At 43.4% G+C, this 23,152-nt stretch overlaps 1 protein-coding gene across 2 annotated transcripts in view; it reads right to left on the reverse strand.

The window, feature by feature from the left end:
* Positions 1-640: 640 nt before the first annotated feature.
* Positions 641-23,152, reverse strand: part of grm8a (glutamate receptor, metabotropic 8a) — a 186,624-nt gene continuing 164,112 nt past the window's right edge. Inside the window, exons 10-14 of one of the 2 annotated variants that reach the window (XM_018685142.2) lie at positions 21,125-21,546; positions 19,777-20,143; positions 3,412-3,552; positions 3,125-3,230; positions 641-1,450 (exon numbers count right to left, since the gene is read on the reverse strand). In XM_018685142.2, coding sequence (XP_018540658.1) covers positions 1,401-1,450; positions 3,125-3,230; positions 3,412-3,552; positions 19,777-20,143; positions 21,125-21,546 — 1,086 coding nt within the window. In that variant the 3' untranslated portion in view covers positions 641-1,400. Of the gene's footprint in view, positions 1,451-3,120; positions 3,231-3,411; positions 3,553-19,776; positions 20,144-21,124; positions 21,547-23,152 lie in introns of both variants that reach the window. The other variant, XM_051077668.1, reaches the window with a different exon arrangement.

Genomic DNA, 23,152 nt, shown 5'->3' on the forward strand with positions numbered 1-23,152 from the left:
GATCACTTCATGGCATCCAGAAGAGACTGCAAACATGTATGTGTATGAACACAAATTCACAAGAACACACTCACAGAGTTTTTTCCACCTTTTCATCTGATGTGTGTTGGGCAACGCCATCCTGCCATAAATGGTGTGATTTGTCCTTTCACTTTGCCTTCAGCATTATCGATTGTTCCTCTCCAGCAAGAACGGATTCATTGATGCAGCTGACTCTTTCTTTCTTAGCTCTCATGTATTTTTGAAGGTTGGACATTGGTGGGTTGTTGCAGGAGCGCAGAGAGGGGAATTCTGCCCACTTTGCTCTGATATCTATCTCTTTCACTCTCACACTACTTTGAAGCCTTCTCCCTGGCATGGGGGAGAGAGTTGTAGAGGAAGACGAGACTTCACAGCATTTAATAGACATAAATTAATAAATAGAACAAACCATGCTAAAAAATCTGATTGGAAATGGATGTTTTCTGCCTGATACAACCAAGAGATTTGTTAGATAGTTCTTAATGTTTTCTGTAAGTATCATATAAATGTTGCAACAGAACTAGAGAGAAAAAAGCTTGATGTCAAAGAATGATTTGGTACCTGACCAGTCTCAACAGCTCACCCTCATTTTTCAAAAGCACGACCACCAATCTACACATTTGCAAAACATTCCTTTATTATAAATAAATCTCCTTTTTGTATAAAAACTGGCATGCTTCAACCATGGCATTTTACAGGTTCACGACCCAAGGCTACAACCCGGTTAGCCAAGACAGCAGGAGGAAACACACTCATCTCATTATGCACGGGCGATCCATCAGACAACGGTGAGACAAGAATGAAAAAATCGTCACAACCACAAAAATACTTACAAGTAGAGAATAACAACAAACATGTTTGAGTCTCATAGATTTTCTCTTACATTTCTCTTTTTAAATATCTTTTAAAATGTAATCTGTTAAATCTTTCCCGGCCCCACCTTTGCCCTTTTAGATATAATGTCTACATGGTTTCTGAGAGTTTTTTTCCTTTATATTTTCTTTTTTATGATTTTTTTTTGTTTTTGTAATTTTTAATAGTTACTCTGTCCACCACAGTGTCCTATGGTACGTCACTTTTTTATGTTGTCTCCTTTTTTTTTTTTTTTTTTTAAACAGGTAAGTTCATGGTAGGACCAATGAGCTGTGAGCAGCGGGAAAGCAGGCACACTGACTGGCTGTTTATGTGGTCCCAACTCTCTGTGGTTTGATGCGGAACAATACAAAATGTCTCATGCTTGGATTCCATTGGGCGCTCTGTCTGCCCGCCAGTTCTCCGGCCAACAGGCTTTGAATGACGGCTTCTTCTTTTCCTCGGCCCCGCCCCAAGACACGCTCCCCTCTCCTGTCCAATCCCGTTCTCCGTCCCCTGTGGTCCCTTCAGATGGCATGATTGCTGTAGCTGACATACGTCGTCTTAGTTGATGAAGCTGTGTGAAGATGGAGAGGGTGGAAGATGGGAAGAGGAGTGGAGGTGAAGGAAAAGGTGCAAAAAGGAGAAGTATTGATGGAGGAGAGTAAAGATGATTAAAAAAAGAAGTGTGAGGATGAGAAATGAGGAATGGAGTGAAAGTGGGCAATAAGGACGGGTTGGAAAAGATGCAGTGAAAAAGAGGAGCCAGATGGAAAGAATGGAGGGGGGAAAGAGGGAGAGAAACAGAGAGGAGAGCAGTTGAGAGCAGATTTTGCTACAGACGGTCACGTAACAGTGTCACATCCACAGTCCACCTGAGTTGTTGGGGCTTTTTGTCAAACCCATTATGTCCCGTGTCCCCTCAAGCATTCCATGGTAAATGTCAGTATTTTTGCAGCGACCGCAGGTCTCTAACTGTGCTATTGTTGTACTCCAATGCTTTCATTCAAACCTCTTACTAGTATTTTTTTCTCTTTCACTTCTGTTTCACCATCACACCACTGGAGTCATGGAAAAAATATCAAAATACCAAATAAATGAGTCTTTTCCATTTATTTCAGACTTGACCAATGTATTTATTGATATTTTCTGAAGAGCGCTCTTAAGGAAAATGCCAGGTGATAAAAAGGTAAAGACGCTTAACCTTGCATTCTTCCCATCACCGCTGTTTAAATAAATTGTTGTCTAGACCATATGGAACTTACTGACTTTTTGCAAGGTGAAGTATGTAAGGAGATGACTAAGCAGTTTAATTATTGGCTAAATGAATGATCTGTGACCTGCCTCCTTCACTGATCCTGACAAAGTGCTGACAGAGGAGCATTCACAGTCTGAAACCTATTACACACCTGCATCCAGAGACTGCACAGAAACACGTGTTACGCACGGCTCAGACTGTAAATATGACTCGTACACACACTGTGCACACACAGCCAATGAGAGACATCAACACATACACACACACTGAAGGACTAGATCGAAACAGATCGATGGAGACTCAGAGAAAAGCATTCACACCTGATGGAGCACATGCAGACGCATAACACCGTCATTTCATCCACAAGGCTGCTGACACAGGAGAGCCAGCTCGACACACAACACCATGCTATCTGAAGCTGTCACTGTGGCAGCTGTGTCGCGCAAAAAAATGTCAGGTGTGAAATTAATCTTAAAACTAAAACTTTGAGTGAAATGTATATTTAACATACACAAGGGAAAATATTTATTTATTTGTTTGTTTGTTTGCACGGTTCCACTTCATTTGACAAGCAATTAAAATGAAAATACAAATATACTACCCACTTGCAGGGAGGATGAAGAAAATGATTTGATTGCCAGAGCTCATATGAGCAGCTGTTAGCCTGAATCATAATCAAGCCCACACGTTCCCTATGTATGTGTATTGTTGTGTGTGTTATATATTTATATGCATAATGAGAGATTACTGTGTTCAAACTGGTTGATATTTTTCACTTTAATCCTCTGCCATCATTCTAACTCTGCAGTAAACCTCCTGACCTCTCCACATGTATTTTATCTCCGCAATATAAACGTCTCTAATGAATGAAGACTGTGTGATGCAGTTAAAAGGTCTGGAAGTTTGTGGACCTTTGAGCACAGATTACTTAGCTGATGATTTGATTTGTTTATTATATGTGTAATTATAAAACTTAGGTGTTCTCTTACTCACTGTTGGTCTCCATGCTCTCACACAGCTCAGTCTTCACCTCTCCGTTGGGCCGGTCTCCTCCCTTCTGGGTCAGTTTTCCTGACATGGTGGCGGCCGTCACGATTGCCTGTGTAATTGTAGAAATAATGAGAATCCAAGTGTCTGTGCGTGATCTGACTTCCTTCCTATAAATCCTGTTTAACATCAACCAAAATAACAAATCAAACCAATTAAGAAACAGAAAATATTATGGAATTTGAACACAGGAGGCTGAAGTGCTTCATCATGAAGACTTAAGTCTACTTTACCTTGAAGCTGCGTTTTCGTTTGGGTACGTTCTGCTCGGGGTGGAAGAGGATGATGTAGACCTTGGGCATGTAGAGCATCCCCAGAGACACGGAGGCAGACAGGCTGAGGGAGATAGTCAGGGTGGTGGTTTGGATATACATCTAGAACGAGAGAGAGACACATACACACAGCAGGAGAGAGAGAGTCATTTATCACATTTCAAGTTGTCAGAGATAGTCTGTGTTATCGTCCAGCTACAGAATATGTCTGATGGGGGGGAGATGAGGGGGACAGATGGGAAGAGAGGAAGTAAAGGACGGTCTAACAAGAGCGAAATTAGCAGAAAATGTGTGTAGTGACAGCGACGGTGACACACGAGGCAGGTAGATCAAATGAAATGGATATGAAACGATGGCACCAATGAAGTTGCTTAATTGCCCGTGTGCTGAAGAATGTGAGATTATTCTTAGCATTTTTTGGCAGGCTTAAATACCATATGGGTGTTTCCATCGGTTACGTTGATAGGGACAGAAAGTGACTTTCAGACATGTTTGTCTCAGAGTTTGAATATGTGGTAGAGGAGGCGTGGCCGACATGAGACCCTGCAGGAAGAAAAACTTTCTGTGTCAGACACTGAGCTGTTGGTGGTGAACTACAGGTTTGTGCTAAAAGTCAGAGTAGTTCTGTGCTGCACTGTCAGACAGACAGACAGGCGGATGGATGCTGTCCTGTACAGTGGACGCGGTGGCAGGCACTGCAAGCTGACTGAGGGACACATGCAGTGACAGGTTCTGTGGATATTCAGTCAGAATTGTTATGTACACTGGTCTAAATGAGACAACTTAATTAGACCACATCGATTCTGACAAGTTGAAGGAAAGTTATAATGAAACAAGAACAGACACACACACACCTAGACACACACTGCAGTGGACTGAGCTCCAGTCCTCGGGTCCTCAGTGAGTTTCAGAGAGTAGTTTGGAGGAGGACAGATGTAATGACAGGCTTCACCCACACCCCCCTGACACAGCTGACAAGCTCTCAAGACACAGGGGCTTATAAGGCGAGCACTGTCTATGGTAATATGGAGAGAAAGACTGAGGAGGGAGAGCTGAAGGGAGAGTGTGGGAGAGATGGAAGGAGAAAGCCAGGGAGGGAAAGTAATAGAGAGAGCGGGAGGGGAGAGAAGAAAACATGAAACAGAAAATGATGTTATGGGATGGGGCGAGAGAAGAGAAGGGAAGGGAAGAGAAGGGAAGGGAAGGGGGGAAACGCTGATCAAGTGAGGAAGAGAGCGAGAAAACAGACAGTGGCCGACTCCTTCATTGTCAAGAAGTGCACAGACACACTGATTGACAGTGTTGGTAACCACAGCCTGACAAGAGGCAGAGAGGAGAACAGAGAGAAACTACAGCTGCACCTCAGACAGAGCTGTGGTTTTACTCAGGCTAATGTCTGGGCCCGTACCTACACACACACACTATGAACACTATGAACACACTGGGCACAATACTACACCAAGACCAAGACATTCAGTGGGGTAATAGGGAGGAGGGGGGGTCAATTTTCATTTTCTCATTTGGTAATTTCATTCTGAATTTGCTGTCGGCTGTGAATGCTGTAAACATGCTTCGAGCAGGAGTTTCATTTAGAGAAGAAATTAGGGCCATTTGTGAAAAATTGGAATTTGGAAATGGACATTACAAAACAAATAATGAGGATATGATTTCAGGATTCTCAATAAACTGCAGCAGCCCTGAGCTGCTTTGTTACGACTGTGTTTAACCAGACCAGAAATGAATAGTATCATATCCTCCAAACAAAGAGAGTCTGTCTGCAGTAACACGTCCTTTCTCAACAAAGCCTGATCACACTTCATGACTCCTGCTTCAAAAACAGCTCACTGGCTAATGAGGTTTATTATTCAACAAAGACACAGTGCTAGTGACTGAAATTCACACACATTTGTATTCCTGTACTAAACCATCAAAACTACATATGTGTCCTTAACCTGAACCCAGGCCTTAACCCTCCGACAGCTTTTTGAAGAAGGAAAAATGTCATCACTTTCCAGAAATATCCTCAGTCACAAATTCAAGTTGGTCCTCACAAATATAGAGGAGGAAGAAAACACACACCTGCCTGAAGGTGTAAGTTGATAACATTGACAGTAGCCAAAGGCAAAGGGGAGTGTACAGCCAATAAACTGGAGGCAAATGGACACACACACACACACACATTTCAGAGCGTGTGTGTGATGCATTTAGTAAACGCAGGCCTTGCTTTGAAAAGCACACAAACAGGCAAGTGCACACAAAAAGAATGTAATAATAACAAGGAAAATTACACACAGTCATTATTTATTTTGTGTATTCTTATTTATGACATTCCCACGGCAGCATCAGAGTGTGTTGGCCGGGAGTTAAGAGTTCTGCCTGCAGCTCCCCTACAGGCTCTGATGGCAGTTTACACGCTACTCCCATCTGCCCACTTCCACCTCAGCAACAAGATAACACACAAAACAAAGCACCAACACAGGACTGAATTTTACATGTGCACGAACAGCAAGAGGGAAAAAGATCACGAGAGAAAAATGTGCGAGGAGAATCTGTGGATTCATTTGTGCTTTGCCACATTGTTTTCTTTTTCATATTTCAAGCAAACAAATTGCACTCGATTGAATTGTACTGATACATGATCAGTCTGAATCAGAGAGGAACAGATGGAGACACAAAAACATTTTCAGTCGAAGAGAGGGGAACGAAACCGAGAAAAAAAAAGATTGCAAGAGTCAATGAAGAAAAGAGTGAAAACGGAATAACCTACAGAAAAAAAGGCAGACTAGCAGTGAAAATGAAAGGAAAAGACAGATTCCCCTAAGCAGTGAACTTGCCCTTATCAAAACAGCAGCAAGTCTGCTGATAGCCGCTTCCATTACATCTAGCCTTTGGTCCAAAGTTGTGGCTTCCAGCTGTTATTTACACAAAGACACACACACACACAAACTGAAGACTGTCCTCCTGCACCTTCCTGTCCACAGCTGATAATAGCTAAGAATGTGTGCATCAGAAGAGCGCTCTATTATCCCAAAAGAAGATCTGAGAGAGTGGACGATCAGCCACGGATGGCTAAATACGACGCGTTCCCTTAAGGTTTAAAACATTTACAGATGCAGATGGAGTGATGGCTGATGTGCTTTTAACACCTGAGCAGAGAGACAGGAAGAGAGGGGAAAAATGGAAAGAGGAGAAAAACATTCACTAGATTCTGTTCTGTGTTGCTCTTTCTTTTGGTTTTAAGGTTGAAAGAAGTGATGCCTTTAAGTGCTGGTCAGTGTCAGTGGTAGTGAATAGTGAATATGGCAGACCTTGAATTAGCAGTGCTGTGCTGATAACACAGGAGTGTTTTTATTGCCATTTCCAGGGGACTCGTTTTATTTTGCGTTCATGAGAAAACTGCTCATCGACGGATTTTCATCTACTGAAGAGCTTGTTATTTTTCAATTAATGCTTAGAGGACAGGCCCACCGTTGTTCAGCCCACACCTTTTTACAGTGTTGATTATCATCGTTTATAACCACAGATAGCACGACCTCGCAGACGGCTTCATTACTTTCCCAGGCGACCTTATGTTGAACATATTTGCAGAAAATAATGACACTCACAGTGAATCGCAAGAACTGTAAATACAAACAGCTGAAGCCGCAGCGCAAACAGCAGCGTCGAAGCCACTTTGATGACACCGCACCACTCAGACAGAGGTGGCTGTTTTGGTCGGTTGCCGGGGCAACAGCAGGACATGGAGGGCGAAGGTGAGCGCAGCCAGGTATGTGCTCGGACAGGAGAGGACGGGAGAAGCTCAGGCTGCTGAGCTCGTTTGCTGGCCAGACGTGTGTATTACTGTTTGACATTAAACATGACATATACAGGAGCATCTTGTCAACATACTGTTAATCGCTGGTTTTTCTCCACAGCACAGAGGTGGAGATTTCAAGGCAGCTTACTGGATGCAGCAGCATGGAAAAAGCAGAAGCTATAGGCCTGCAGCTAACTACACTTTTCATATGGCAATATAAACGTCATCTGTACAGTGCCGTGAACAGCACTGAATGTACAGCAAGTCGCTAATGCTGAATAGCTGTCTGAGAATGTGCTTCTTGGGAGACAAGGCTGATACTAAGAGACAGGGAGCTTGATAGTTAGGCCACCCATCAGTGAGTTAAGCGTGGGGAGAGTTGGCTTGGCTGCATCACAGATGACACTTATACAGCTTAAAGAGTACATCTGAAGCCAATCAAATAAATTAGGCCATCATCTGCATACAATGTGATTTCCTCATGCTGATATATGTAGATAAGCGACGCATGTAGACGCCCTTAAACATATGTTGTATAAATGAAGAAAGGCACCGTCAAGGAGTTTTTCCTCTGCACATTCTGTGGACTCTCCATCCCTTCACCTGCACTACTTGGCTTTCAGAGGATCAACATACACTGCCAAAAAAGTGCCACTCACTGCGAGGGTAGTGATGCAGTTTAATCGCTGCTTTTAAACCCAGGAGTCCCTGAGTCAGATCGAGGCATGATGCAGCAAAATCTTCAACACATGACGAGGGCTGAAGAGGTGCACACACACATACTTATTTCAGACTCAGAACATACATGGGCTATAGGAGGAGAAACACACACAAAGCTCAGCTTATCATGCCTGATGAGCCGAGACATGAAACATGCTCAGTCATTACACTACTCCTGTGATTATTGCAAGTCATTTCATATCTACCACAGAGCAAGGAAAGGGTGGTGAAATCAAAAAGCTCTAGCCAGAGGCACGGTCAACTTTGCCAACAGCAGAGAGAGGGGGGAGACAGAAAGAGACAGAAATGAGGGAGAGAGAGAGAGGCAGATGGTGTGAATATGAAAGATGGTGTGGGTAAGAGGGAGAGAGTGAGAAAGGAAGCAACAGACGAAGGAAGAAACGTTTGGGAGAACGATCAATGGCTGACTGGGAGAAGTGGAAGAAGATGACAGAGGGAAGGAGACATGGAGAAATGAAAAGAAAGAACGCTGTGACGACAAAGCAGCGACTGAACTGAGGAACAAGGCCATGCAGCACTTTTACGTTTGTGGTACAATGAAAATTTTGCCCATGGGACGCCTCCATGGAAGAGCATACATGTTCAAATTAACACTGCCACAAACTTCAACACAACACCTGGGTTTTGTTGTGTGTTGCCAAATGGCTGACTAGTTGTCTGTTGTCACTTGTTGTCACTGCTGTGCACAGTGTGCCACTGTTGAAAGTATAACCAGCTGCAGAGGCATTTTACTGCTGATGAAAGTGTGGATACATTACAGTAAACCTCAGTGAGAACTTTGAAACGTCCTGTCACACATTCTTCTTACTGATGTCTCTTAAAATAAACAGGACTCGCCTTCTACCACGGAGACAGACGCTGCTAGAATCCCATTTCTAACACACTGGGATTGATCGGTGAGAAGAGAACATCTGCCCTTTACTTGGACACCAAACTGCTGCTCATTTGCATTAAGTTGAACTCATGTTCAACTCTCTGTTGTGGTGGAGTCACTGAGATCTCTTGCCAAACTTCACTTCTCTCTCCTCTCATTTGAAATAAATGACTACTGGCCGCTGTGTTTCATGTCCCGAGTCAGCCAACGGTCAGACAGAAAGAGACATTTGGGAAAAGAAAAAAAAAAAAAAAGCATTGTGTCTGACATCTTTCATTCCCCATGACGCCTTGCATCTTTACATCTCTCCACTCTTTCCTTGTCATTCCCTCGCTTCTGCCCACACTATCTCTAATGATTGGTTCGCACTCTGCACTGCTCACCAAGCTACTGCTCCTCCTCTGTCCTCACCCCTTCGGTCTCTTCTGCTTCATCTTTCCATCCTGTGTTGTGTTTATCTACAGCATCTCCTTGTTATCTTTTTTCCTCTCCATCTCAGCCCTGCATCATTTAACATGCTGCCGTCTGTGCATGTTGATAATGAGTTCAGATGTCCTTGATAGGTCCCTGTCCTAACCAAACCTTTTTATGAGCGGGGTAACTTTTCCGATTTGCCGGAGGGTTCTGAACCAACGTCACACTGACATTTGGTGTCACACCCTCCTGAGTGTGTGTGTGCGTGTGTGTGTCTAATTGACACCTGCTGTTTGTCTCCTCTCACACTGTGGGACCACTCATCATTTTAATCACCAGAGCCATGGGAGGGTGAAGGGATTTTATTTTTATTTCAGTCAGGACTGAACCAATGTCTACTGCTGAACGTTAAGGATTATCACCACTATTATTTCTGATTTGTTTGTTAATACACACAGTAAATATTCTAGGAATAAATTAAATCCTAACTTTGGACAAAGATTTTCATTATCAAATATCATAAAAAGTATCAGATCCTCCTCCTGTGTGTTCATTACAACAGGCCTAAATGGAGGCAGCTATCGTAGCGTATTAGCTCTGTTGCAACATTCAGTTTTATTAAGTGTCTTCTGTTGGTATACAAACTGCTCCACAAAGCACGAGTCTTTATTAGACAGTCATGAGACGTCAGTTGATGGTGCGAGTACAAACCTTTGGATCAAATTGTGTGAATCCATTATCCCGTTAGCGACCAAACTAACAAGTAAGATCGTTAGCTCGGAGAGCGTTTCCCCTCTTCAATAAAACTCTTTATTACATTGATTTCCCTGTGCTACTTTCTAGCATGACTGGGTCCTTATATGTTTCTCTCAGTGAGTCAGTTTATGTTTTCAAAGTTAGCTGTTTGATCAGCTCCTCACTCCAAACTAAACTCAGCTGAAGTTGTTGTGTTAGATGGAGGATGCTTCCGCTGCACCGAGAGGGAAAAACAGAAAACATCTAAGAATTCCACCTTTTGATTTTATTTATTTATTTGCCTGCTGCGACCTGAGTTTCATTTTACGTTTCATTTACCTGATGCTCTTCTCCTGAGAAACTTTCAATAGGCAGTAAAATGCATCACCACTCATGGATCAGCTCAGTTTTAAGCTGCTTAGCAGTATAGCTGTGTAGAAGACAACAAAAGACTGCTAAGAACCGGCAGTCTTTGCTGTTAGTCACGACAGTATTACAATCTCATCATGTCTTGGTGATTACCTTCCCCAGAAAATACTGAGATAAGACACTGTTTTTGTTTGGCAATAAAGAAGCGAATGCATCAAATGACACTCTATCAGGAGAGGAGAGCTCACAACAAGTATCATTATTATTTAATTAGTTTTTTTAATCCTTTGAAAAATAGAAGCAGTCATATATCTGAGCTCTACCTTTCATGAAGGACATCACTGAAAGAAATGTTTTCTTAGCTTTAAAAAACAAGTTCTGTCAATATTTCAGCTCAAAATATTGCACAGGAACTATCTAATTTACTCAGCCCACATAACATGGTCTATAAATGAAGTTTCTTTTCACTGACTTCAGCTTAAACAGATTTTTTTTCCAACTACACAAAAAACCTGGTAGTGTAACCTGAAAACCATTAGTTCATAGCCACAGTGGGAAGACAGACAACTAGACAGTTGTTACACCAATTACAGTAAGTGTTCACTTCAAACTACCAGTTGTGGCAGTTGAGAGGAATATCATTTAGAAATCCATTCTGTCTCAAAAGTAAAAAACCCTGAAGGTGAGAGGCGTGTTTTTAAAATTCTTACACATGAAAAAGTTACTTCTGTGGCTTTTTTTCATCTCTCTTTTCTCAAGACGGTTTTTATTCCGAGCTTGTTAAATCCCCAAGTTACACTTCTCCATATCTCCATACACCCATCACACACATTTTTCAAACATGGTGCTATGATGAAAAACTCACTGACACAGAACTCTCCGCTATAATATTTTAACTTTGTGTCAGTGCAGCCTAATTGGGCCCAAACGTGGTCACTGTTGTCCACAAGTGCCTCATTATCTTCTACACAACAGCACTTACCAGACATTTTTTAGTCCATCTAATCCATACTGGTCTAGCGTCTGTGTGTGTGTGTGTGTGTGTGCGTCATGACAGAGTGCACAGGCTATTTCATAAAATAATGTTATATCTGTGTTTGCTCTGCCACAGCTTGTTAGTGTCGCTCCTATTGACTTGCAGATCTGTACGAGGTTCAGCCAGAAGTCTGAAGTCAAAGAAATGTTGAGCTGTGCCTAAAGGTTTCACTCTAATACACAGTGTGAGAGTGGCCCTGCTGCGGACCTCTCCCCCCACTGCGCACAGCTCCAGCCAATTAAAATACCCAGCAAGGACCTGCATGGAGCGACATCAGTTAGCAGACTGCTGTCCAAATTGTGGAGGAAAAAAACGTGTCACACCTTGAGCATGTAAAATGGGAGTAAGTGCACATCTGCTCTTCTGACATGGATGTTAAATGTGCCTGTTCCTGCATCTGACTTCATGCAGCCACAACAGAAACTGACCTGGAAATAACACAAAACAGTTTTCCAGAGAATTACTGAGTTTCACTGCACAGTCCCAACCCTGCTTTGTAATTCAAGGTAATAAAACCACGGCATCCTGTGACTTTATTTAAGGGAACACGTGGACTCACATTAATCCACTTCTTTTAATGATGTTTTTGTCCACTGACTCCTCTAATTCAACCCTGTTTGGAAATTCGAGCTCCTGGTGAAGGAGATGTCACCAGTCACCCGTGCTTTACAAAGCCATCAGAATATGGCTGCCTTAATAGTTTCCTTAACATTGTAATGATGTTGTGGCCACGGCGCCTCATTTTTTCTGAGACGTAAAATGCTGCAGCAGTGACAGCTGAGACAGGCAGTGAGAAGACTTCATCTGGAGCCAACTCAGTCAGGCTCTGTTATGTGGTTAAATTACATGGTGAAACTGCCCTGAAATAAAATGTGCATGGAGGATTTTAACTGTGCAGTAAACTCCACAACATATGTGACAAGTTATCCTGGTTACTATGGTGAAGAGAGCAAAATATTAAATACAGCAGCTAACCAAAGGCTTGCTTGCTTTTCTAATCATCATTAATTTGCATAGTTGGTTTTCTCTGGCAATATTCAACTATATTACTTTAAACGTTGTACTGACGCCCTCTAAAAGTTTGCTGTCCTTCCTAGTGGCCCACTCTGAAAGTGCACAACTCCTAATGAGGGACAACACTTTAATACCCCAGTGATATAAAACTTCAATCCACCTGGAAGCACCGACTGGAATGAAAACTTCACAGCACCACCTCACAGCTCTGAATGAATGCTGCCTGAAGCTTTGAGTCAGTCTGACAGAGCACCAAAATCCTCCAGCCAGTTATTTCCTATCCATTGCCAGCAACTGGATGCCAGGTTACTGCATCTGCACAGCAACAGCTTGGAAGGCAACAAACTTTGAATTTCTCTTGGGATCAGCAGTACAGCACTAATTAAATTGGGGCATCAGCATTGGCTTAATCTATCAAAATTTCAATGTTCCTAATTTATCATCCTCATGATTAATATGGTGTGATTTACTCAAATCAGATGCATCTGTGTTTTACAGTTTGTTCTGTTGACTGTAAAAAGAATCCGTTTATAACTTATAAATCTCGAGATGATGGGAACAGTGAAGACTGCCAGCATCACTGTCTGAGTTGAGTTTTTTGCTTTGTCATGCAGTCTGACTCTGGCTTCAGAGAGTATTATATCACTTTCATCATTTTATGATGATAAAATCAGTCTACGATCAATAACCCTTAACGACAAAGTGAAAACATGTTTTTAGATTTTTTTTCAAATCCATTAAAAATCAACAACTGAAATCTCTCATCTACAAAAAGCATTAAGACTCTTTGGGGTGGCACTCCAAACTCCAAAGTCCACCTGTGGCAAATTGAATTGACTGAAACTCTCTGTAGACCTCTGCTATGAAATTCATTTAAAACTGTTTCTAAGGCAGTGAGTGTTCCCCGGAGCACGGTGACCTAAATAATTGTGAAATGGAGTTTGGAACCACCAGAACTTTTCCTGGAGTTGGCCTTCTGGGCAAGAAACAGAAGGTCAGGGAGGAGAACCCTACAGTCACTAACATCTCAACACCACTCCATCAACCAGCCTCTGTGGTTCATGGTGGAGTGGCTGGATGGAAAAACATTTGATTATTTTCTACAGCTGTTTGATGTAGGAATGAAATAATGACAGCTGCAGTGGAGGTGGAAAATTTTACTGAGGTTTTTCTTTCTAGTATTTGTTTCCTGACACGTTGCTCCCAGCAGGACAGCTTCTCTGCATGTGAGTGTATCTAACTGTATGTCTTCCTGTGTGTTTGCATACAGTGCAGTGAGTGTCTGTGAGTACGAGCAGCTCAGTGTGAGGTCCCCCTTGGGCGCCCCCCCCCCCAGTCCTTCAACATCTCACTGTTTGATGTCAGGATCTGACACTTGCTGTCTGTCTCTCCCCATTTTTCAGCCAAACGACCAAATCCCACCAGAACCCTGCGAAAGATTGCAAAAACCCATTCCTTCAAAAATGAATGAAAAGTTTTTCTTTCTTTTTTTCAGCCTGTTGAAGATAATCACCCCAAGGATTGGTAGATTCTGTCAGAATAAAGACGACATGACGTGTAAATCCAGCAGAGGAAAGACACATTGTTCAAAAGTGATCTGCACTCTCAACATGTTCAGCTGATCTCTGTGCTGCTGCTGTAGGAGTTAAATATCAGAATGTTTCCTGATAGGTTACCTACTGAGAAACCAAAGGTGGTATAACCAGTGCGCCATGTTAAAATCTTCACATAATCCTATTCATTCAACATGGAATCTGCATTTCACAACACGTGGGACATTATGACTGAGCCTTCAGGTTCAGCACCATTCACACAACAGACTCTTCTCCACCTCCTTTTCCCTCGAGCGTCCCATCCATACATTATGTTCTCATTTAAACGCTCACATTGCTTTCAATTATACTATACATGGAGCTGATGCATTAGGGACTTTGTACTTGTGAATGTAATGAGAGGACTGACACAAGAATTCACAATCTTGTGATCAAGATAATTACTGTAACACAAATTCACCTTTGGCCATCTGTCCGACTGAGGGATTCAGACATTCTCTGTCGCTCCCTTTCTTCTTCATCTCACTTTCTATCTCTCCCTCTTTCAACATTACTCTTCTTTGATCTGTGTTTTCTCTCTCTCTGTCTAATATTAGCTCGCCTCTTTTCCTCTCATCTTCAGCATCTGACCGTTGAGTAAATCTCACCCTCTGTCTGCTATTACTTCTTCACATCGCACTCTGATTCATTCCTTCTTTGCTGCCTTTTCGTCTCCCTCTCCTCCATCTTTCTCTCACCGTCTTTGCCCCCACTCTCTCTCTCTCTCTCGCTCTCTCTCTTATTGTGAGCCTCCCTGTCTCTCTCCTCCTCCGTCTCTCCCAGCCTCTTCAGATTACTGTAGATTGATTACCGACGGTCACTCCCGGTAAGGATCTGGGCGGTCACCGGTTCTCCACCGGGACCACAGTCACGGCCATAAATCTGTCTTGAGGACGGTGAGCTACAACACTGTGTGTGTGTGTGTGTGTGTGTGTGTGTGTGTGTGAGGGGCAGAGATAGACTTGTGATAGATTGTGTGTGTTCTCTATATACTCCCCAGGACCAAACACAATCACAGGGACAGAGAGAAAATGAAGAATGCTACACAAAGTCAGGCCATTTGCCATTTTCACTTCTTAAAGGGGCCATTCTGAGGTCAGGCCTCATGAGGTTTGCTTTGGTCTAAGGGTTAGGTGTGTGTGGGTGGGTGGTTGAGTGTGTGAGATAGATAATGTGAATGAGAGGCCTTGAGAGACAGGAAGTGCATAGGTGTGTATGAATAGCAGATTCAGTGACTGAAGCAGATTCATACTGTTCAGAACACGCGCCTCTGTCCTTCTATCACGACTTGGCAGCATTCAGTCTGTTCCCAGGCTGGGTTTAAGCTGTACCGCAAACCTCACTGTTTCACCATGTACCCGCTAATGTAAACCAAGGTGGTCGTGTCCATCTCTACGAATGGAGAAACTCTGATTCCCATAAAAATGTCAAGTCTTAGCAGAGAGTATCTTCTGTGTGGACAGGAACGGCGAGTCCTGTTCTTGCATATCAGAGGTTTGAACAGAGCATGACACAAAAATCTCCTCTATCACCCGACAGCTACCAAAAACATCCAACTCAAACACGTCTGTCAAACAACTGGTGCACACATAATGATGCAAGAACAAACATGGCAAAAACATGCTGTGAAAAACACACACACACACTCTCAGTGAGCAGCTAGCAGCAGGGTGGTTGCTTCTTCCTCTGTTGGAGACAGGAGATAACAAGCTGACCATATTTAAGACATCTGGAGAACAAGAGAGGTGGCTCACAGGGAGAGAGAGGAAGACAGATAAAGATAAAGAGGCAGAGAGACAAGAAAGAAAGGAGGGGAAAGAAAGATGGTCTTCTGCCCATAGTGGAGGTAGACACAGAGAGAGAGAGAGAGAGATGGCTGGAGAGAGGATGTACCCTGTGGTTACAGCTTTACAACAAGCAGAGAGAGGCAGAGGGAAGCACACAACACACACACACACACACAACCTTTCCCATTTCTGCAGGGTGCAGCAGAAGCTGTTGGAGCCAGCAGCCTCTGCATGATAGCATGACCTATTTCAAAACAATACTTCCCTGGCTGGTGATGGTTAAGAATCTCTCTCTCTCTCTCCCTCGCTTTCTTGATTTATCTCCCCCGTTCTTACTCTGCGTCTCCCTGCACGTCCCCCATCTCTCACTGTAACTTTCCCCTTTCAGATTCTCCTCTTTGTGCTTCTCCTCCCTCTCTTTCTCTTTCTCTTTCTCTTCCCGCTGTGGGTCAGAGCCACGTTGAGTTTTCGGAGGGGAGGAGTGTGAGGGACAGAAGAGAGACGAATGAAGGGAGGGGGTGTTAAAACAGGGGCTGGGGTGGGGACGAAACAAATGAGAGTGCATGAGAGGGAAGGAGAATCATGTGACAGTGAGTGGGTGAGGATGATATGAAATCTCCATCTGTCAGTAAATGAACCACATGAATTAGTTCTCAGGGAGAACAGAAAGACAATTAAGCTTTACAGACTGTACACAGAGCCTTTTATTCAACCCTGGAGCAGAGAGGGGATATTGTATTTCTTTAGGTGGAAGGTTATGAATTGTAACCCTTGTTGTATGAGCAGAGACTCAGCCTGGAGAGCACCTCTAATGGGCTCTATAGGCTTCGCTGCTCCTTCTCTGCTCCACTGTGACGACTCTGCTGATCTCAGTGAACCACACACAGAGATCCCACACTGCCAGCGCCGGCTTCTTTAACTTTTAAACACTGACCTGGGGAGAGGAAACTTTTTCAGGTGCTCTTTTAACTACTCAAGAGCTGGGGGAGTATTTAAAACACAGCACTGGGCAAAGGGCCCTGGCTAAGACACTGAATTAACACCTGAAGCTGTGTCCCAGACCAGACCAGACCAGAACTGTTGAGTGCTGCAGGCTTGGTGTTTAAAGTCACTGACCAGGACTCAGGTGACATCGAGGACATTCACATCCGACTCCACAGATCAGCTTTAAACAGAGACAGGGACTCCAGTTCCTCTCATTCACACCTACCACACTAACTGCACCAGGAGCTAGGTGTTTCCCTCACTGATGTATGGACAGGGGAAGACACGTCCCAGTGACGAGCTGCCGTCTGAGTAATCTCCATGACGGAGATACACATTTACAAGGTTTGGACATTGAGGTGAGATTTTGCTTTTGTTCATGTTCCCACACACAGATGTGTTTTATCACAGCTGCCCTGAGAAGAGGAAGCACACAACTGTACACAAGTGGGTACAGGAGTTTTAATCCTTATATCGGGCTACTGCTAATACTGAAGAATGATTAAGCACAGCATGATGGCCATTTGGTGACAAAGCTAATCCTAATGTGAGTCATGTTGTCATCTAACCTCCAACTAACTTCACTTTACCCCCCCACCTGAAACTGAACCTATGCCCTTGGTAGAGCTCTCCTCATTAAAGCCCCATCAGCGAGTCACATCATTACCTGTTTATTCCTCTCTCTCTCTCCTCCCTCTCTCCTGCTCCTCTCTGTTAGCCAGCCAGCTGCCACACACTCCAGAGAATATTCCAATTAGAAACAACATACACAGACACACAAACGTGCACTGGTGGATATTCCAATTAAACACAACACACCAGACAAACACACTGAAATGCAAACGCACATTAAATTGCCAGTGGACATTCTAATTAGCTGAGCAAACACAGCATGGATGCTGCCCATCCGCTGAGATGCGTCGGAGTGTCAGGTAATGTACACACATGGATGCATGGACACGCACCAAAGGTGCCATGATACATCAGCATCTACAAATGGTCACAAACACAGTGCAACACATGCACACACAACATAAGACACAGTAGCTTAAAGGTTAGAGAAGTTATTGAAGTAACATCTTCCTTATGATTGTGATTACACAAGTCATATAAGGCTAAGAAAGAATAAAACATTTTAAAAAGAACAATTCACTGATGTGCCTATGAACTTCCTGTCTCAGTGACTACTCCAAAACTCTCCGGTTTCTTTTGGGGAAAAAAAATAAAGAGAAGGAGCAAAGGAAAAACACCATGAAACATCCAGGAAGAGTATAATTTCCCTGATGTGTGATTAGACGGGATCACTTTGATGTCAGCTTTTCCATGCGACTGAGGCGGGCCCCCGCCCTGAAAGGAAAAAAGGGGAAAAGTGGGGAAATGAAAACTGCCTGACTGACACTCAAAGACAGGGAAAGACTATAAAAGCAAACTCATTTATCGAGGGAGAGGAAGGCGAGAGCTGAACCTTGAATAAGTATACAGTTTGTATGTAGCAGAGGAAAACAGCGACACAGGATATTGACATTTGAGATTGTGCTGATTCTCTATCTCAAGGACACATTTTGTTTTCCCTAAACACAAACAGGGACACGCACACTGTCTGCAAGTTATTAGGAGCTGCACATTAAACTGGTTAATCTGTTTCCAGCCTAATGTTCATCTTCTCTACTGCAGATATGTATACTGTGTTATATGTTCAGTGCTATCTGTTCACAGCAACACGTGTATGTCTGCTTATCTACCTACTGTGTGCACATTTACAGAACACTAAGGAACATGTGTTTAGCATGGTGATGTACAAACAGTGACACATACGATCAATCACCTGCCCTGAATTTCAGTGGATGTGTGAAGTGTTTTACTGTTAAATCCAGAAGAGCAGCACTATCAAGAAATGGAATCAAGAAAGCAGTGCTGCTTTAGCTCCAGTAAATACAAACGTTTACTGTGTGTATGGTGTCATGAATTAGATTAGGGCTTTTTGAGTGTGTGTGTGTGTGTGTGTGTGGCACTGTTTCTACACTGATAAGGTGAAAGGGTCTTTTTATAAGGTCACAGAATCACTCAGTCACACTCTCTGTGCATGGAGGATGTACACAACATCTGCCATCTGTACAGCACACAGCTGCCCACATACACACCTCCACCTGGTGAAAGTTACATCTTACTCATACTGCCATCAATAATTGACTAAAGGTAGGAGGAATAAGCTCCAAAAGCCTGGACCAAGGCATGGATCCAGTCAATCAGCCAGACAGAAAATCCTCTTGTACTAACAGGGAATTGTCAGGAGACTTTTCAGACTTGAAGCCAGCTACAGCTGTAGAACATATATATCTCCCCACACCACGGTACGCAGGTTTGATCTCCAGAAAGTTTTCAGGGAGTTAGAGAAAGCAGCGTTTCTGCCACAGCAATACATGCAAATTTATGACTCGAAATAAAAAAAAAAGAAAGTGATTCCAAAACTTAATAATACTGCAAAATGGGCTCAAGAGAGTTTAGTCATGCTCACAGAAAGCCCATTAAGCACACCATCACAGCCCACCTGTCACTGAATCGTTATCCTATGCAAGATTTCTCACAAAGATATGCATAGTGTCACAGAAGAATCATCTAAATCCACTGCTGCTCTCCATGGAGTCAAATCATACACACACACACACACATATAGAAATACACTGTGCAGTCATCTTTCCTGTAGACTGTGATGTCCCAGAGAAAATTGCTTTAAATCCTGAAAAGGTCATATACAGGGTAATCCAACAGATAGATGAGCAGACTAGCAGACACACACACCATGGTCTCATCCTCTTTACAGACTCAGAAATCCTACAGATGATGGGGATGAAGTACAGACATCGGCTATAATATACTCACACTCTCTGTAGACTGTAGTTCACAAAGAAAATGTTAAAGCAGAAGTTAAAGTATGCAGGTTAGCTTTGCTACTTTGAAATTACACAACAGATGCACACACTCACCCTCTCTGCAGACTGCGACGTGCCGAAGAAGATGGGGATGAACGCCAGCCAGATGATACAGGTGGTGTACATGGTAAATCCGATGGGCTTGGCCTCGTTGAAGGTCTCGGGCACGCCTCGCGTCTTGATGGCGTAAACCGTGCACGTCACCATCAGCAGGATGGAGTAACCCAGGGAGCAGATGAGCGACAGGTCCGAGATGTCGCACTTGAGGACGCCGCGCGCCGACGTGGGGTCCTGGGTCCGCTGCTCGCCGTAGTCCACGACGGTGTGGGGGGGGTCCACCGCGAACCAGACGAAGACGCCCAGGAGCTGAACCGAGATCAGGGAGAAGGTGATGACGAGCTGGGAGGCGGGAGAGATGAACCTGGGGAGGACAAGATTACTGACATGAAGGGGTGGAGCAGCAACGGAAGACGATTCTAAATTTGGAATAATGAAATTTTCTCACACAATCCTGAAAACAAGAGTTATAGAAATATTAATACAAGTACTGCACCTGACAGAGTATTATATTCCTATACACAGAGCCATGCACATTCAAACAAACCCACAATAAGAGGTGGAGGGAGGTCGGGGAAAAGGCAAGAGACGAGATTTGAGGCGAAAAAAAGAAAAAGAGGTCACAGTAAAATACAGCCAGCACTGAACAGAGGAAACATGACGATCACCAAGGATGTTCAAGAGATAAAACGTGGAGGCAAATAATACCCAATAACAAAAGCTATGTTTGCGCTCACACCCCAGGTGAAGCTCAGACTCAAAGGATGCTCAGCACCTGACAACCCGCATGTTAACGGCTTCATTCATTCTCACATCAATCATGATGCACTGCTATGTGACCAGCAACAGTCACATACAACACAAAGAAGCTAAACCATTTGGCCTGGCTTTCCCGGAAAGTAGAAAAAAAGTAGAGTAAAAATCTTTCTATGTATGAGCAGCAGTACAATAACACAGACTCTTACAGCTGGGTGGTGCTGAAGGAAAAAGCAGACGACCATCTGGGCAGCAGGGACATGAACCTGAGCACTATTAAATTCTGCATTAACATTTTAGCCACTTTAGTTGATGCTCCCTCCCAGAGTCACTCACACTGAGTACAAACAGTACAATAGGTGAGTGTTGAGTTCATGACTCTCATACATAATGTATGAAAAATAAATGATGAATAATGATTGCAAGTAGCTTAGTAAGGAAGAGGAGAAGTCCTCATGTGAATACTCACACCTCATAAAAAAAAGGACGACACACAGTGACCTTCAGTGCCACTACACCCATCGAAATCTATGTGTACTGGACAAACATCCACAGAGTGTGTGTAATGACAGGCAGGTGTTGTGTTCACCTGGGTGCTGTTACAGACTTCTTCCCCTGTTCAAAGATGCGGTGTATCCTGTTGGTCTTGGTGAGCAGGGCGGCGTAGCTGAAACACATCCCCAAGCCCAAGAAGATCCTCCTGAACGAACACACCCCCACGTCCGGGGTGGCGATCATCAGGAACGTGATGGCGTAGCACAAGAAGATTCCCGTTAGCAGCACGTAGCTCATCTCCCGGCCCGACGCCCGCACGATGGGCGTGTCGTTGTAGCGGACGAAGGTGACGATGACGAAGGAGGTGGCGATGATGCCCAGCATGGAGATGAAGACGGGGACGATGGCCCAGGGGGAGTGCCACTCCAGCTTGATGATGGGGATGGGAACGCAGCCAGTGCGGTTGACGTCAGGTCGCATCTCGTACGGACACAGCTCGCAGGTGAACTCTGAAGCCTGGAGGAGACACAGTTTGAATAATATACATTAAGACTGTTTCTTTGAAGAGGCCAACTGGTGATCTCATATATCAACTAATTACAAATTAAGTTAATTAACTGTTTTCATTCTTTCATTGCTTCGACCAGACCTGATGGAAGACTTTTTAGATTTCTATGGATCAGGCTAACTTCTTCCTCTCATAAAATCAATCAGAGTGTGAACCATGAACCTGAACCCTATTGGCTGTGCACTGAGATACTGAAGCTAATTTCTAGCCAACAGGAGTTGTCAATTTTCTTGATTAGTGCATTTGGCCTAAGACTTTTACAGCAGGCATACTAATTAGCAGTTATGCTTTTGATAACTCAGCGTTCTTTCAGGTGTTCGGGGGAATTTCTGATCATTTGGAGACAGATTGAGTCAACAGAAAAGGAGCCAGATATTGAAAAAAAGAAGTTGAGTCAAATAAAGCTTGAGGCCAGCTATAGGCAAACCAGGGGGGAACTGAGCTCAACCTTCTTTTTGCAGACAATTACTGCCGCTGAAGTACAGCTGAGTAAAGTTCTGAATCCCAAACTACCAACAGAAGTGTGGTAAAGAGCTCACACATGTATGTAAATACAGCTGAGTCTGTGTGTTATCGACCTCGGCACACTGACTGTGCATATTGGACACATTTTTTTGTGCACCTGCTCTATAGTTGACTTACTTGTTTTTGCCATGCTGCTATACTATTTTCCATTCTGCTAAAATCCCAAATCTACTGTAAATGTGTCAACAGATTATTGATTTTACAGCAAATGCATGTATCTGCAAAATGAGTATTGATCTCTGGCTCTGACAAGCATCGACCGCTGCTGTTGTGGCTGATATTTTCTTTTCCCTTTATTGCTTCCTGAACGAGGGAATTCTCTGCACATACCTTCACCGGCTCGCTCATGGATTTTTCTAACTGAATAAGAAGGATGGTGGGCTGCCAAATTGTCCCTGACGGTGATATAATTAACACACGGGGTGTATCTTTATAATATGTGAGACTCTTTTCCCTCACCTCAAATTACACACTTCCATTTGCTATAATAGCATCTGTGGGGTTTTTCCTGCATATATAAATCTAAAATGGGCCGTCTAAGTGGCTTGCCTTTTTTTAGGCACTTGAAATGAGTTGAAACAAAAAAGTCCTCATCACCACAGAGGGACACAGAACTACAGCAAGAGTAAAGCAGACACATGCAGAGACTAGCATGTTTATACATCAGTTGATTATGACTGATTCTGGCTTTAATTGCAAAGCAAGTGCAGTTTAACCGAGATTCGATATTTGGTCAATATCTAAATTTTTACCACATTTTTACTGATCTTACCATCTGGAGACTTCACCAGCTTTTAAAACTCCAGCAATCAAGATAATTTAGGAGTCGGGGAAGTCCCATTTCTTCTTGTTAGATTACACAAACAAAACTAAGAGCTACAGTGAAAAATCACTGAAGCAAAAAGTCAACACCAATTATTTTTCATATTTCTACAAAATCACCCTCCCTCTGTTTGCCAGGATGCAACACCACAGTGTAATACACAACAAGCTTCAACAGTTCAACATATGATTGAGGTGGATTTTACT

This window comes from Lates calcarifer, linkage group LG18, assembly GCF_001640805.2.
Source record: "Lates calcarifer isolate ASB-BC8 linkage group LG18, TLL_Latcal_v3, whole genome shotgun sequence".
NCBI lineage: Eukaryota > Metazoa > Chordata > Actinopteri > Centropomidae > Lates > Lates calcarifer.